Source organism: Mirounga leonina, unplaced genomic scaffold, assembly GCF_011800145.1.
Source record: "Mirounga leonina isolate KUSES-001 unplaced genomic scaffold, KU_Mleo_1.0 Mir_82, whole genome shotgun sequence".
Taxonomy (NCBI): Eukaryota; Metazoa; Chordata; class Mammalia; order Carnivora; family Phocidae; genus Mirounga; species Mirounga leonina.
Window position 1 is genome coordinate 3,316,610 of NW_023270825.1, and position 17,000 is coordinate 3,333,609.

The 17,000-nt window shown below is 50.2% G+C and overlaps 1 protein-coding gene across 1 annotated transcript in view; it reads right to left on the reverse strand.

Annotated features, from left to right (window-relative positions):
• The window catches only part of DYNC1H1 (dynein cytoplasmic 1 heavy chain 1), a 69,203-nt gene that overhangs the window by 25,225 nt on the left and 26,978 nt on the right, over positions 1 to 17,000 (reverse strand). The window contains exons 12-34 of the mRNA XM_034992714.1: positions 14,783 to 14,923; positions 14,054 to 14,230; positions 13,811 to 13,921; positions 13,600 to 13,719; positions 12,831 to 13,070; positions 10,900 to 11,055; positions 10,652 to 10,765; positions 9,898 to 10,008; positions 9,610 to 9,819; positions 9,290 to 9,436; positions 8,920 to 9,086; positions 8,648 to 8,821; positions 7,880 to 8,045; positions 7,610 to 7,798; positions 7,323 to 7,517; positions 6,394 to 6,676; positions 5,891 to 5,991; positions 5,215 to 5,374; positions 3,946 to 4,189; positions 3,596 to 3,779; positions 2,904 to 3,116; positions 1,936 to 2,174; positions 1,595 to 1,751 (exon numbers count right to left, since the gene is read on the reverse strand). Of these exons, the coding sequence (XP_034848605.1) occupies positions 1,595 to 1,751; positions 1,936 to 2,174; positions 2,904 to 3,116; positions 3,596 to 3,779; positions 3,946 to 4,189; positions 5,215 to 5,374; positions 5,891 to 5,991; positions 6,394 to 6,676; positions 7,323 to 7,517; positions 7,610 to 7,798; positions 7,880 to 8,045; positions 8,648 to 8,821; positions 8,920 to 9,086; positions 9,290 to 9,436; positions 9,610 to 9,819; positions 9,898 to 10,008; positions 10,652 to 10,765; positions 10,900 to 11,055; positions 12,831 to 13,070; positions 13,600 to 13,719; positions 13,811 to 13,921; positions 14,054 to 14,230; positions 14,783 to 14,923 (3,999 nt within the window). The remainder of the gene's footprint in view (positions 1 to 1,594; positions 1,752 to 1,935; positions 2,175 to 2,903; positions 3,117 to 3,595; positions 3,780 to 3,945; positions 4,190 to 5,214; positions 5,375 to 5,890; positions 5,992 to 6,393; positions 6,677 to 7,322; positions 7,518 to 7,609; positions 7,799 to 7,879; positions 8,046 to 8,647; positions 8,822 to 8,919; positions 9,087 to 9,289; positions 9,437 to 9,609; positions 9,820 to 9,897; positions 10,009 to 10,651; positions 10,766 to 10,899; positions 11,056 to 12,830; positions 13,071 to 13,599; positions 13,720 to 13,810; positions 13,922 to 14,053; positions 14,231 to 14,782; positions 14,924 to 17,000) is intronic.

Below are 17,000 nucleotides of genomic sequence, written 5' to 3' on the forward strand. Positions count from 1 at the left end.
AAAGAAGAAGAATCTGGGTAGGAAACGCGTGTGCTGGGAGAAGAGCAGGTGAGCCCTCAAGATAAGCTCTCAGTGGAGAGAAGAAACAGCTGCCTCAGAGGGGGCATCGGCAGCAGACGTGCACCAGCCTTACCCCAAGCTGGGTGTGGCTGCCATACTCCCCGCCTGAACCCACGAACCCTCACACGGATCCCCTGAGGCAGGCATGTGACTCTGTTTCACGGGTGGGGCTGGGTACCTCACTCGGGTCCTGCTGCTGGTAAATGGGGCTGAGATTCAAACCAGATGGTCTGATTCCTGAGCCTTAACCTCAGGGCTAGCCTGCCTCCCGGGAGAGCAATCTCTTTCCAACGATGGTTAGGATCTACTGGATAACAAGCCATAACAGAAAGACCCGACAAGTCAAACAAGACACAAGTCCAAGTGCACATTTCCTGAGCGGCACTAGGCACCCCTGGCTTGGTTTCTGACGTGATGACAGCCACCACTGCTGGCCCAAAGGTTCACATTCACCAGCTGCTCACACAAAATGATTCGTCCTTTGTCTCATGCCCACCTCTGGCCCCTCGGCGACTCCCACCAGCACAAACTTTAAATTACACCGAAACTCAGCAGCCCCCGTGTTGCCAACTCCTCTGGCGCACACCCCTGGCCGTGCCTGGGCTACCGCTCAGCTCCCACTCTGCCCCCTGCGATTACTTCCTTAGTAATCGCACCCAACAGCCAGAGGGATCTGATCCAGACCCTCCCATGGCTCCCAACTCACCCAGTGGGCGGGTGCCAGTCCTCACAGTGACCCCAGCCCAACCTGACTGGCCCCCTTCCTCCCTGGTCTCACCCACCTTTTCCCCCCTTGCTCCTCGCACCTCTGACCAAGCCCCCTCTTCTCTACCCCTTCACCTGGAACTGGAACGCCTGGAGGCCCACAGACTGGCTCCCTCACCTGCCTCGATCTCTACAAACACTTCTCGGTGATGCCTCCACGTCGCCCTCCCTGATGGTGCGTCCTCCAGATCTTGCCAACGCCCACCACTCACTTCCAGCTCATCTTTTCCTTACCACTTAACACTGTTTCCCTTGTTTTTCTGTCCTCCGTATCAGACTGTGCGCCCCAGGACAGCAGGGGTTTGGTCTGGTTTTTTCCTGCTGGACCTTCAGTAGAATGCAAATCCTTGCCAGGCCCACCCATGTTTCCTTACCTATCTGGTGGTGTGTCCAGGACCTTCACCAAATGCTCATTTCTAAGGGACACAGTCTTGAAAGCTTCCATATCTAAATTACTAATTTTGCCGCTTCCCAGATACATGATAACTTCAGAAATCCTAACAACAACCCCATAATGTTCAGTTAAAAGTGTTAATTAGGAATTTTGGAGTATGCTTAACATTCAGCAAACAGCAGAAAGTTATTAGTCCTATGGAAATATTTCTCACTTGCCACAGCAATAGAAAAATCTAGTACAAGTAGATTCCATCAACTCTGAAAACTATTTACATGGCTGACTGCTACTACAGAACCTGGAGCCTCACCTCCAGAGTGGCACTCTGCTAGCACACAGGATATCTGCTTTGACACCCCAAAGAAGGCCACTTACATTGGGCGGAAGGCTGAGGCGCTCGCCATTTGGCAGAGTCAGAAGCTTGTTGTCGTCCAGCACCGAGTTCAAGTTCTCCACCCACTCGGGGTCCACGTCACCATCGAACACAATCCACTGGCGCTTCTGTAGCTCACCCCTCACGTTGTCTATGATCCTGGTTTGGACAGGTTTTGAAACATCTATTGACCAACTTGAGATTCTGAGATTAGAAATGCTCACCCTACACAGTTTCTGCAGGGACATTTACATCATTTAGTTTTGGCTAAAAAAGTAACACACACCGTTAATATAAGGACAGAGCACCCAGGTCCCACTTGCTGGAATCAAGGTGAACTCACTTTCTGAGGACGTGTGTGAACAGCCCATCCGTCCATTCCCTGGTGTTGGGGTCCAGGGTTCCATAAAGGTGGTCTTTGCTGATGGCCTTGGGGTCAATGATGTGGGCCACGCCCTCTACACCCTCAAGCCTCTCCAAAGCCTTTAGGAGCACGCGCCAAGCCATGCTCTTCCCGCTTCCCGAGGGCCCCACCATCATCAGGCCATGGTTGATCTGGGTGATCTGATAGAGCTGGAGGACCTGCCGGGCCAAAGAGACCACATCATAACCGGTTCAGAGAAAGAACAAGAAGGTTCTCCAGCCCGTCCTCATGGCAGCAGATACAAGAGAGGTGCTCTGAATTCCTAAAGGCAAGTACTACCTGGAACTTTTAAAGTTACATGGGCCACATCTACAAAAAATATTTCAAGAAGAGTTTTAACTAAACCGTGGGGAGTTCTTTGGCTGGAAGCCAGTGGAACAGGGGATGCCTACCAAGCTGCCTCAAAAGAGGCACATAAGATCCCCTTTAAAGAGGTGGAGACTCATGGATGAGCCATTTGTGCGACTGGGTCTGGTACTGCTCAGGCTCAGCGTGCAGCCGTGTGACAGTATGCTTCTTAGGCTCCCAGAGAAAGAAAAGAAAAGAAGCCAACACAGAACGTAAACCACGTGCTGACTGGCAGATTTACGTTGTTAACCCATGAGCTGGAAGGACTCGTACTAGAAACTGTATTGGCGTAAATACTTCCCATAACAATCATGTGTCAGTCAGCATTCTCAGAGAATGAACTACACCAGAAATGGGAAATTTTCAGGTAAAATGTTATGTCTTTAAGTTAAGAAGGAAAGCCTTGGGTCAAATCTCCATTCAGCCGACACTGTGCCTCCCCGGCCCTCATGGTGCGAGTTCTCTCCAACGTGGCTCCTTCCCGGGGCCCCCGGCTGCCGTGACCGCCCAGAGCAGCCAGCAGGGCCAAGCCCGGTTACCTTCTCAACCCACATCCCGCCGACTTCTTCTCCGTCTCCGTACGTCAGGTACATCTCCTGGCACACCTTCTTCAGCTCTTCTCGAAGCGCGGTCATTTCGCCCCGGTGGTACTGGACCCCGGGGAACACGTCTGACAGGAGGCTGAAGAGCAGTGGGATGTCTTCTGCCACCAGCTTGGGCACCATAGTCTCACAGACGCTCTGGATCAGAATCTAATGGGGAGAAGGGAGACGAGCTCTGAGCAGAGGTTGGGGGTTGGTGGAGGGAGCCCAGCTCGCACGGCCACTGCCGTATCCCCAGAAGGTACGTAAGGAAGACGCAGCTGTTAGTGACTCAGTTCACTGTGCAAATATAGCGTCTTCGATCCATCCATCCCAGGACATGTGAATCCAACAGGGACTTTCAAGCCATGGCTTAGATGTTAAAGATGCCAATTTAAATATTAGTGTTTAGGGGTCTCTGGGTGACTCAGTCAGTTAAGCCTCTGACTCTTGGTTTCGGCTTAGATCATGATCTGGACCCTGGGACCAAGCCCACGTCAGGCTCCACGCTCAGTGGGGAGTCTGCTTCTCTGCCCGCCTCTCTCCTCTGCCCCTCCCCCTGCTCACGTGCACTCTTTCTCAAATAAATAAATCTTTAAAAAAAAATTAGTGTTTAAGGTGTGAGTGATTAAAAGAACATGTGTACAAACCTCTTGTTCAGGTAAATTTTCTGCAATTTCTCCTTCATCAACTGCTTCCCCTCGTTCTTCTTTCTCCCTCTTTATCTTCTGAATTCTCTCTCTCTTCACATTTCCTGCACTTACCAGCACACTCTTCAAAGCTCGGAGACCAAAGTCATAATGGCTTTGAGAAGAGAGCTGCTCATCACATAGTCTGAAAGAGAAAGGGTTTGCCTTACAACAGCACGCTCCAGGCAGCCAGAGAGTCAAGAAATCAGACACAGACACTTGGAAAGCTGTGCCATGATCAGAGATGAACCTTAGGTGGCACATCTCACACATGCTAGGCACACGGTCAGGGATAACTCTGGGGCACTCACTTGAAGAATGGGACGATTTTGTTGGCGAGGACCTCAGCAGTGCGGAAGCCCTGCGAGTACAGCATGACCTGGGCGATGAGCTGCCGGTCAGGCTTGGTCATGGCCAAGCTCCGGAATAGCTTCTTGAGGTTGTCGGGAAGGTTGGACCTGCCTGCATAGCCAGGGTTCATGGTGATGAAGATGGCCATGTCTGGGCTCACCTTCACTTGCTTGTTGAGCAGCTCACAAGTAATGGGGGCGGAAGCTGAAAATCAGAGAATGGTGTTAAGATTCGAAATGTTCAAAACCAGGGTAAAATCTCCCTAAAATCACAGACAAAGCACCCGTTTCCCCACCAGCCTCTAAGCCCAAAGCCCAGGGCTGCAGGGGAGCTGCTCTCTGGCCCTCCTACTGGCATGCCACCCTGCCTGGCAGACCTAGCTGTGCACACCTCACCTACATGAAAGCCACCTGAACATGGAACAAAGTCACAAGGCGCAGGACGTGCATACTCTGCTTGCGCATTATTGTGTGTCACAAGGTCAACGTAAGGATAGAAATGCAGGCCAACAGTAGTTGCACAAATAAAAATCCACGTGACACAACTGAGTGGCTCAGACCCTGACGACTGCCTTTTCCTGGGATCAACCACCACCACCCACACTTGACCCCTTTACTCGGTACAGAACCCTGAGCACACAGTGCTGCTTTCTCTGACACCCCCCTTGTTTCACCGAGAGCTCTGCCAGTCCTTCGGTAAGACAAGTTCCTATTACTGCAGAACGGAAGCAACACCAAAAGTTAACTGCGCCCGTGAACGGTCGGCCACCGGTGCCTTACTTCCTCCAGCACCCGCCCTGCCCCCCTGGGTGCACCTGGCTTTGTACGGAACAAAGCAGGGGAAGGCGCCCTCGGAGCCCCTCAGAACAGGTCCTCCTGCAGTGACAGAGGACGCATCCCCAAAGCCCCCTGGAAGAAGGCTGGTCTGTGGGCACGCAGGGGGAGGACGGGAGCAGGGGGGCCCACACTGGCCCGACACTTGCTGCAGGCAGAGGCTGTGGGAGGGAGCAGACCCTTGTCCACCTGGGAAGGACAGCCAGGGTGTGGACTGCTTTGGCCTGAGCAGCGCCGACTGCCCAAGCTCCAACATCCCGGCTCTCGCCACCGTCTGCGGCAGCGAGTCCCGGGACCGAAGTTCCATTCTAATTGAGGGTGGCAAAACGGAACCCAGCCCCATGGGCTTTCCCTCCGCAGTCGCTAAGGAACTCGCAGAGAAGAAGGAAGTCTCACTCTTGTCACAGCTGGGGTTGGAGTGCTCGCGCAGCGCCTCCTGAATGCACTGCACCTGCTGCGACACGGCCGACAGCATCCGCTCCTCCAGGCGGTTGAACTCGTCGAAGCAGCCCCACGCGCCCACCTGGCAGAGCCCCACGAAGATGCGCCCCATCGCCTGAAACCAGAGCAAAGGAGGCGTCTCAGGGCTGGCTCTGTGCCCTCGATGCTGGCCCGTGCCTCCCGTCTGCTGCCCTCGAGGGGACACGGGGCCGACACGGGCGGCGCGGGGCCCGGGGCCCACACACAGCAGGCCTATCTCCGACGACAGTGACTGTCAGCGCACGCCTGTGGCGATTCGCACCTCTCCCTCTCCTGTGCCAACAAAATCCTAACGAGAAAGCTGTTCTTTTTATTCTATCACCTTTTGTTGATTAGGAAAATCTCGTTGGTTACGGTTGTTTACTCCCACACACAGGCACTAACCATTTCTTCCAGGAACGTGCAGCCCAAGTCAATGCCAGAGCACACACGCTGGACCCCTCCCTCAGAGTCACACCATCCCCGTCCTCAGCAGGGCAGATGGGCCACGCCGAGCTGTGAGGCCAACAGCCTAGAGAGCGGTCCAGGCGTGGCACTCCCTAACTGTCCTCTCAGGCCATTACGTTTCAGGCGGATTCAGAAAGCTTCTCACCTGGAAATCAAAGGTTTCATCGCAGTTGAAAACTAAAACAAAGCGTCCAAGTTGATGGCCAAGAGCTTTGACTGACTCTGTCTTCCCAGTCCCGGCCGGCCCTGTCATTTGAAGAAACATGACTGAGTACTTGAGTCCACAGAGAAGGATCTTCAGCTTTACACAATTCATTTACAAAATCAAAGGAGATGTAATTACTGCAAACATATCTAAGATTCTAGAATGTACCGGCTATGTAATTAAGAAATATGTTTGGGCGCCTGGGTGGCTCAGTCGTTAAGCGTCTGCCTTTGGCTCAGGTCATGATCCCAGGGTCCTGGGATCGAGTCCCACATCGGGCTTCCCCCTCTCCCACTCCCCCTGCTTGTGTTCCTGCTCTCGCTATGTCTCTGTTAAATAAATAAAATCTTAAAAAAAAAAACATGTTTAAAATCACTGGTCTAATCTTTACAAATTACGCTTACTCTTGGTCTCCATCTGTCCAGGTCTGTGCAGTAACTTACCAAACGGCGACCCCCCCAGCCTGGCCTCTAAGGCTTGAGTCATGGTCAAATAGCAGCGATCGGTGAGGGGGGTCTGCACCAGCTTGTCCTGAACGCCCAGGTACTCAAAGCCGTAGTTAAATTTGGCATTCGCCATTTGGATCGACAGCTGCTGTAGCACGTCAGTTTGCTTAGGGTCAAAGTAAAAGCGCATCTGGCTGAGCCATTCGAAAGATTTAGCGTTGTCAATCTTGCTTTTGATCAAGGACCGCGTCACATCCCTCTGGTGAACCAGCTCTGTAATCTGAACAAAGAGTTAGTTTAAGAGTTTATCATAAACTGGAGAGTACGGTGCCTTTCCTGGGGATGGGATCATTTAGTAGACTTTTGAGATGCAAGATCCAGTTACAGTGGCTTTTAGTAAATGTTCCAAAATGCCAATTCATTTTTAAAACAACAGAACTGTTATTCACATAATGAAATTACACAGAATCAAGAGCTGCAGCAAGACCAAACAACCGACAAACAAAACTACTTGAAGTGAAAGCTCTGCAACCAGCAGGTCACGCGTCTCCGTCCTCACAGCCTGGGCCCCGCGGGCCGGGCGCAGCACCCGCCCTGGCCCACCCAGGTCTCCCGGCGCCACACCCTGGGCGCTGCTTTGGGAAGGGCTGAGGAGCCAGAGCGGAAAACCCTGATCTAAGCTTATCACTTCCTGTTTACTAGGATGTGTACACGAAGCTCCCTGCTCCGGCAGGGTCAGCTGTCAACAGGAGCAGAGAGCAAATACCCTCCACCCCGCCGCCCCGCCGCCCCGCCAGACTACATCAATTCGCCACCTCCTTCTCTCCCTAACACCAGAGTATAGTCCAAGCACGATTTCCTTTAACTGCTTGGGCTGAAGGCACAAGAGCCTGACCGCTGAGGAATGAGTCAGGCACGGGACTAACCAAGTGCTCCAGCTTCCGTCTGCGCAGCGGCGGCTGCTCCATGAGGACGGAGTCGGCCAGCACGTTGAGGGTGACCTCCACGTTGCTCAGCACGGAGTGCAGGGGTGCCGCGTCACCGCTTCCCCCGATGCTGCTCAGAGCGGTCTCCACATTTTCAGACCAGGCGATCTGGGCTGAGAGAACCACAAGCTGGGCCTGAACGACACAAGACACAAGAGCCAAAGGATCGTTTCGGACACCAGCTGGTGCACCCGCCTTCATGCTGGCCCACTTCTGCCACACATTACCTGGTACTTATCAATCCAAGTGATGTACGTATTTGGGTCAATTGAAGTTGCTTTACCAAAAATCTCAACTTCTGTAACAGACTCAGCAAGAAGTTTAGCCAGTGTGACTCTCATCTCCTTTTCTACCAGCGTGAGCCACTCGTTGATTTTGGGATGTTCGGTAATTGACACGGGAGTTTTAAACATAACCTGAAATAAATACAATTTAAGAATGAAGATGTGCAAAGACAAGAGAGAAGCACTGTTAGTTACAATTATACATTCAACTACCTCCTCTCCTTCACGGGATGAAATGCCCAAGACAACAGAGTTATCCTCGTTCAGGATGATGCTCGAAACTCCAGCAAACATTTTCTTGAAATGTTTCTGTAACTTAGCTACATTCTTACTGTTTCCAATAATTTCAAGCAAATCTTCATCACCCACAAAATAGAACCTAAAATTAAAATAGCATTCAAGTTGCTAAAATGTTATACATACGTAAATAGTCATTTAACACATAACTTCAAATTGTGGGAAGGGAAGCCGGATTTGGATGGTGGTGGACAATCTCCAGTCTGAACAGAGATCACATCCAAATTTCTTCCAGCCCTCAGCAGAAGATACATATTTATCTAACAAGTTACTGAAAAGGAATTCCATGGGTTTTATGTCATTCACCTTACTTCATGGACTTATTTATTTTTTTTCATGGACTTATTTTTTAAAAGCCTGTTCGATTTACAGTAAGCTAACTATTCAGAAAGGAAGAAATGCCACTTGGAAAATAATCAGAGCTAAATTTTTAAGAGGTGTGAGCTGCCTAGAAGGGTGGATATTAGTTTCAGTGAAGCTTCATAAACAAATGCAAGGAAGAAAATAAAGGCTTATTCGTTATAATTAGGAATAAACGCACGAAAAGGGAATAATACTCATTAAATGGATTCTTGGTAACAAAACTCTTGATGTCGAAGTGACCAACATGCAGACCCAGAAGGGAGAACAGAGGGCTCTTGAAATTGAACTTCACTTCTGTACAAGTCAAAGCAAGGATATTACCTGGGGAAAGATGATCGCTCTCTTTCTAGGTATTCTCCCAATGCTTTCTGGATCTTTCCTAGCAGGTCTGCCAATCTCTCCAGAGACCTCTGTACCCCTTGGATGTTCAGAACATCCATAACAAGGGGAGACTTGGATACTTTTTTCATCAGAGCCAAAAACTCCGTGCTGATACTACAAATCAAATCGAAACCATTGTTAGCTTTTATGTGAAGAGTGGTTACCAGCATATCTATGACTCGGCTCTCCTGCCCCCTGGCTAGAGATTGTACCTCTGGAACCGCTGGGTTTCCACTGGCAGCAGGTGCTTGATATCCGCACTGCCCGTGAAGATGCCTTCCAGGTAGACCCACCGCCTCTGCACATCGATCCACACGTCAAAGAGAGCCATGATCCGATTCAGCTTGTCTTCCCAGCTCAGGGCATCTTCTTCGAAAACCTAGTGGGTAGATGGAAAGCAGAGCCCAGCTGCTAAAGTTTTCACTCATAGATATGCCAAAGCTTACTAAAAAAATACAAATTATGTCAACTTATTTGACTCAACTTTAAAAAACAGGCTTCTGGTAACTGCCAGTCAAAAGATATTACAGAGAAAGTGCAGAACGCTCGATAAGAGAGGGAAGGCTTCCCCAACAATGGTACCTTGTAATACGGAGACAGCTTCATGGCCGAGACGCTGTTGATGTGCTCTTTGACCTTGTTGAAGAGGTCATCCCAGCCTCGGATCAAGCGACACTTGTTCTGATAGTTAACCAAGTCTAACTCATAAGTATTCCATACCTCTCTTATCTGAAATAAAACCAAAAGGAGGGATGTTATCAATATGTGGGCATTCACCAGCTCTACAAGCGAGCCAGTGTTATGGGGACAAACGGACCACAGACGCAGCTGTTTTCACACAGCTCAAACCTACATCACAGCTGGAAATGTGACATAAAAAGGGCTATTGGTCTATTACTCACCTGCTTCAAAAATTCTTCCAAAGCCATCTCCCCTTGTGCCACAAGCAGCACATCCTTGACAACAGCTTCATTTTTCTGCAAGTCAACATCCCAGATTTGACCAAGGGTTAGCTCAGAAACAACCCAATTAACATGAAGCCTTTTCATCAACTGCTTCCAGTGGCGATCTTTAAGTGCCTCGGATTTTAGTTCAATCACCAGCATGTTTATCTGTGGAGAGAGTAAGCAAAATTACCTGTGCAGCTGTGTTCCTAACAGACACCCAGGACCCCAGCACCGACTCACTACCTTCAGGTAACCCTTCAGAAGCCTCTGGACAAACTCATAGGATGCGTACTGCCGTAATCGGGCAGGGAAGTTTTTCAGCTGGTTTAGGAGGCCATCTAAATTTTGTCGAAGCTGTTGAGAGAAACACAAGGTGATATTTAGTTTGCCAGTACCTCCTTTAAATGGTGAAATATCTTTAAAAATGCTTTTAAGGGGTGGAGTAGTCGGTTAAGCATCCAACTCTTGATTCGGCACAGGTCAGTGTCTCAGGGTCGTCAGATCGAGCCCCGAGTCAGGCTCCGTGCTGACTGGGGAGTCTGCTTCTCTCCTTCTCCCTTTCCCTCTGCCCCTCCCCCTGCTCCATCTTTCTCTCTCAAATAAATAAGTAAATCTTTTTTTAAAAATGGTTTTAAAGGGGCGCCCTGGGTGGCTCAGTCGTTAAGCGTCTGCCTTCGGCTCAGGTCATGATCCCAGGGTCCTGGGATCGAGCCCCGCATCGGGCTCCCTGCTCGGCGGGAAGTCTGCTTCTCCCTCTGCCACTCCCCTTGCTTGTGTTCCCTCTCTTGCTGTGTCTCTCTCTTCAAATAAATAAATAAAATCTTTTAAAAAAAAAAAAAAAGGTTTTAAAGCACATTTTACATCAGTCCAAATGAATACTGTAAATGATCATCCTGTGACATTCTGTGAGCTCACAGTAGATTGCAGAGCTTCTACGTGAAGTCTACAACTCTCAACATATGATGGTATGCATAACATCTGCTTTAACCAGGTATACCTTTCGAGGCTGGACGGAAACCCACGGCTGCTCCTTCATCTGATCAATCTGCTCCCAGACCTTGGAAAGTTCTGACCAAACGCCTTTAAGATCCTGTAGTTCTTCTAAGGCCACCTGTGATTACGACAGTGGAGCAGTGAGCCTCTAGATGCAGAAACCACTGCAGGTCTAGCAAGGCCCCTGAGATGGCCCTGGTCAAGGGCAGAGCCAGGATGAGAAGCCACACCCCTATCTCCTGCAGTCCGTACCTGGACGCGCTCTTCACTGCCGCTGAGAAGTCCTGTGTCTGTCAATTCCAGTGCCTCCTTGGCCTTTGCACACTTCTCTCGGTCATCCTTCAGCCTGCCAAATTTTCCTTCATATATGGTGAGAGCCTGAAGCGCCTCCTCCGGGCGAAGATTGCCCTGCAAGCAATCAAAGTGCAGAATTGCAGAGCTAGGTCTCAGGACAGATGAATGCTTGGGCCCTGAAATGGTGGGGAGAGCCTGCGGGAAGTCTGGAAATTTGTGATTCCTTAAGCATGTCTCCAAATATGTACATCTTCACCAAGATGTACACTCATGATTCGTGTACATTACTGAATGTAACTTTTACTTCTGTATTTGACATAAATAAAACATGAATAAGAAAAGTGGAGCACCGGGGCGCCTGGCTGGCTCAGTCAGAAGAACGTGCAACTCTTGATCTCAGGGTCGTGAATTTGAGCCCTAAAATGAGTGTAGAGATTACTTAAATAAATATTTTTAAAAAGAAAGAAAAAAAGAAACAAGAAAGGTGGAGCATCTTTCCATTTAGCCACTGTCTCACTAAGTGCCTTGGGAGACTGGAAGAGAAGAGTCAGGACAGATGGGGGCCTGGAGCAGGCCACTCCTGATCCGAGGGGACATGGCTCTCGGGGGCTGCCAGCCATGCCCTTCCTGAGGCACACAGCTATTACATCAGTGACCGAGAGAAGGATGAGAAATCAACCAGTCCTCAGTGAAATGGCTTCTAGTTGAGCATTAAACTACGATTTGCTGACTCTTTAATAATCTGAGAATGACTATATAAAATATCATCGAAAATTTAAACTGACATGTTACTAGCAAAAAATGGTAATAAAAAATACTCAAATTTTGGTGAACAGAATCTTGCCTACTGAGGAATACTCACTCCCCTGCTACAGTTAGCATTCTGCAAAAGCTACGGTATTGGCATTTGTGAAAGCAAAGATCTTCTTAAAATAGGGGCCCTCGAACCAGAATTAAACACAAAGTAGGAACTTTAGGACCACCAGTACAGACAGGGCTGAGATGGGACACAGCTCTACAGAGTAGGTGGGAAGCTAGATCTGCCACCAGGCCTGCTATGGAACACTGACACCCCAAACCGGAAAACCAGATCAACATTCCGAGCATCCTAACCATCTTCCCCTCTTCTTTCCTGTCTATACTTTGTTTATATGTCTAAACAAACAGACTGAATTCCGCCCCAGGAAACCAGGTACGCAGTTCCGTATGTGCTTGAGCCCTGCATGCGCTGTTGCCTCTGCCTGAACCCCCTTTCCTGCCATCTGCGTGACTTGCCACTCAGACACCACCCTCCGTGCAAGGCAGCACCCACCGACACCCCTTGTCCACCTGGCCCTCGCCCTTCCCCACGGCACCGATCCCCATCTGACTCAAATACAGGTTTTCCTCGCTCGTTTTTCACCTGTCTCTCCCACTGGAGTGTCCCTCCTGTTCACTGCCCAGAACACAGTCGGTGCTCAACAAGTACTTGAATGAACCAAGAGGACTGATGGTGGCAGGTGCTGGGTACAGAAGTAACTACCACTATCTACCACGACGGGGATGGCGGGGCCTGCCTCCCACAGCCCAGAGCGAGGCAGTGGCTACGTGAGGCTCGGCCTGTGTCTGTGAGAAATTAAATTCTAATTTTTGAGTATGCCTAAGTAAGAGGATATAACTTAAGAAAGAAAAGCTTTAATTTTTAAAACCACCTGACTTAAATGATCGTCATGGGCGGTTCTGGGTAAAAAAAGCTCTAAGTTGGCTTTTACTTTTCAAATATACGACATGCAAGTGTTGTTTTAATTACAAACATTATTGGAGCGCTAAGCCAGAGCAAAGCCTTCAGTGTGGGAGAAAGGACACCAAATGGCGCTGTGGGTTCTGGAGAGGCTGCGGGCGCGGCTCACCGTGACGGGCTTGGTTTTCTCCCAGTCTGCCAGCAGGTCTGTGGTGCGGCTCTCCACCGCCCGGTCCTCCTGCACGATCTTCATCTGCAGGTTTGCCACCTGCTGCTGGATGGCAGAGTCCTTCCGCCGCATGATGTCGTTGAAGGCCCCCCACTCGCCCTCTATGTTGTCGATGTAGAGCCAGGAGGGCGGGAACTGGAACCTCTGCTTTTCCAGCAAGCGCTGACCATTGCGGTAGAGCTTTGAGAGTAAAAAATACAGGTTCGTTTTCTTTCACATTAGAAACTATCGTCAGATTCCCACGTCAAAGGAAGACCCTCCGCGGCTCTAGAACACACAACATCAGTACATTTGCTCTTCTCCAGAAGTCTTCCACCCGGAGAACGCGGCGCCCGGGAGGCAGCAGGCCCCGAGCCGGCGGCGGCTGGCTCGTCCCCAAACCCGGCTGCGCCCGAGCGGCCTGGGGAGGATGGAGAGCGTGCTACTGCTTCGCTCCAGCCCCTTCCAAGTGCACAAATCAAGTGCACGTGTGACGCACCCATCAACAGCTAACGTACAAGATTCAGAAGGCAAGACACAGTTCTCAAACCTCGATGCACTTAGGAATCACCTGCAGAGCTGTTTAAAGGGCAGACCCCCAGGACACCGGGTCTGCACTGGAACCAGCTCAGCAGGTGGGTACGAGCGAGACGGCGGGTGGGCTGTACGGACCTAACTCGAAGTGCCTAGAGAGCTGATGCTGAGAATCTCAACTATTCATGGAGCTCACCTCAACTTGTTTTTCAAACTGTTTTATCTTTCGTTTCAAAGACTGCACGTAGGTGATGAAGGTCACTGCGTCGGAGGTGCTGGCCGTGTCCACCGAGTGCTGTTCCAACTCCTGGCGGGACTGTTCAGAGAGCACAGAAAGTCAACACGGAGCCAAGGCTTACCTCGCTACCTACCAGACTTGTTAGGCCGCCAGGATCCTGCCCCCTCACCTTGGAGATCTGGGAATGGAATTCCGTCATGTTTGAGCCGAGCATCTGCCCAAACTTGCTGAGAACCTCCTTATGCCAAGAGTCGTACTTCAGGTTCACCTTAGACTGAACCTGCAGGTGAATGTGTCCACGACAACAGTCGTCAGTTCCTTCGCGCTTCAGCTGCATCCTCATCCCACACGGATGCCGCCCGGAGAGCCAGCCACCCCCTCCCCACCCCTCTGACAACACAGGCGAGCTCACCTTGCCGTAATCTATAACCACCGGCCCAAACTCTTTCTTGGTTTCTGCGTTGTCAAAAGTGCCTCTGGCCTTCCTTATTTGAACCAGGAGAGCCTGCCATTTGTTGAGATCTTCCCCCAGTCTGTTGTAGATGTTCTCAGCTTGCATGTCCCATAGGCACTGATACTGAAGCCAGACCTGCAAATGAAGAGCACAGTCAAGTAGCACAGCTAGACCTTTCACTCTGCAGAACATTCATACATATTAGGTTCATATTTCATTAAAAAGACTTTCTTTCAACATTGCTAGAAAAATTCACTTCAAATTCTCAGAATTTTCATATTAAAAAAGAATAAAATTTACCGCTCTCTGAAATGAGTTAACATCCCATAAGATTTTTTTCTACTGTTCACTGTTCATTTTAAAATTAACAAGTGTTGGGCACCTGGGTGGCTCAGTCGTTAAGGCTCGTCTGCCTTCGGCTCAGGTCATGATCCCGGGGTCCTGGGATTGAGCCCCACATCGGGCTCCCTGCTCAGCGGGAGGCCTGCTTCTCCCTCTCCCACTCCCCCTGCTTGTGTCTCTCTTTGTCAAATAAATAAATAAAATCTTAAAAAAAAAAAAAAAGTTATCTAGCGTATATTATATATGTATTACATAGATTTTAGCACCTATGTTCATCAGACCACATACTCACTACATCTAAAATAGACTCTACAGCATATCTGAATGAGACAGGGAGCTTCTCACCTTGACATACTGCTCGACCTCAGTCACAATGCCCATGACCGCAGAGTAGGACTCTTCCAGGGCAACAGGGCCATCAGGCATCCGAGTTAAAGCATTCCGGTAGAATTTCTCTTCCTCAGTCAGTTCGTAATGTACACCCACCTAAGGAAGCAGAGCCGAAAGGAACACAAATAGCGTGTATAAAAACGTTCACCTCTTGGGGTGCCTGGGTGGCTCAGATGGTTAAGCGTCTGCCTTCGGCTCAGGGCATGATCTCCAGGTCCTGGGCTCGAGCCCCATGTCAGGCTCCCAGCTCAGCAGGGCGTTTGCTTCTCCCTCTCCCTCTGCCTCTCCCCCTGCTTGTACTCTCTCTCTCAAATGAATAAATAAAATGTTAAAAAAAAAAAAAAGTTCATCTCAGAGCCACCTTTCACTGAATTCATATGAACTGAAGGAAAAACTCGCTATAAAAATGGCATTTAAGGAATAACATCCACTTACCCCAGCCACAAAAAAATCAGAGGCCTACTCATACTTCACTCTTCAACCAATAAAGGGAACATCAGATCACCCACAAGCTAGAAAATGCAGCATCACATTGTAAAACAGTTACAGAGCCCCCGAGCCCTTGGAGCAGAGCCCCTGGAGACCTGAGCCTCTCCCATGGGAATGGAACACCGAAGGTGGCGTCTAAAGCACTAAGACTATCGTGACGACATAATTACACCAGCCTGGAAGATAGAAGTGGTGACCAGTCATTGTTTCAATGATCTGAGTGCCAGCTATGTCCGAGGCACTGTTGTAGGCACAAGAAACAGCCAGACAAAAATCTCCGCTCACATGGACTCACATCCTGTGGGAGGAGAGACAGGGAAAAGCAAACTATACAGAATGTCAGTGGGTGAGAAGTACTATGGAGACAAAACAGGAAAGTGGAAGGCTAGGGGGTGGGGGAGGTCAGGGAAGGCCCCACTGAGCAGGATCAGGAGAGGGAGGGAGTGAGCCATGTCAGTATGTTGCTACCACAGGTTCCAAGCAGAGAGGTCAGCAAGTGCAAAGGCCCAGGGGCAAGAGCCTGCCTGCCATGTCTGAGGAGAGCGAGAGGCCAGGATGGCCAGAGCAGAGTGAGTGGGATGCAGGCACTCAAGTCAGAGAGGCCACGAACAGCATATTATGTGGGGCCCAGCACTCTGCCTTGGGACGTGGGCTTTCATGGGGAGTGGCACGGGAAGCCATCAGTGGGCTCCGGGAAGAGCAGTGTCAGGACCGACGTGAAATCTAAATCTTACTCTGCTGCTGTGTTGAATATAGATTTTAAAGGGCGCCTGGGTGGCTCAGATGGTTGGGTATCTGCCTTCAGCTTGGGTCATGATCTCCAGGTCCTGGGATCAAGCCCCGCCTCAGGCTCTTGGCTGGCTCAGTGGGGAGCCTACTTCTCCCTCTCCCTCTGCCTCTCCCCCTGTTTGTGCTCTTTCTCTCTCAAATGAATAAATGAAATCTTTAAAAAAAAAAAAAAAGATTTTAAGGGGGCAAAAGCAGACACAAAGACCTGTCAGGAGGAACTTAAGAATCCAGTGAGGGATGATGGTACCTTGGACCGGTGGTATCAGTGGATGTGGGCAAGAAAGATCAAGGTTAATTTTGAAGACAGAGACAGTGGGAGGCCAGGGTGACAGCTCAACTTAGTCCTGAGCAGGTTGAAGGTGGGGAAAGGAAAGATTGGGGATGGGAGCAAGTCTGAGGGAGGGGGTCGGAGGCGCATTCAGTGTGATGGGCAAATCAGTCTGGTGGAGATGCCCAGGAGCCAGCAGGAGAGATGGGTCTGGAGGTCAAGATAAAGGCTGTGCTGAGATACGAGCACAGAGTTGTCACGTACGGCCAGCATTTAGTGAACGGACTGGGTGGGACAGAGCTCTGGGGCAGAGAACACATGGAGACAGGTAGAGGCTGGAAGAAGGAGAGCCAAAGAGGAGCCAGCAGAGGAGACTGGCCAGTGAGGTGGGAGGAAAACCAGGACAGCCAAGTGGAATAAGTGTAACCAGCAGGAGGGGGTGTGCACCCGTCCCATCCTGCCACTGCCACTTCTCAAGGGCTGGGAAGCCTGCCACAGCGACAGGGAAAGGCCGGTGACCCCGACGCCTGAGGGGACCTGGAGCAGGTGTGCAGACATCCTCCGTGTTTTTACCAAAGGGAGCCAAGAAGTAAGATGGCTAGAGGGTGACAGGGGTCAGGTTTATTC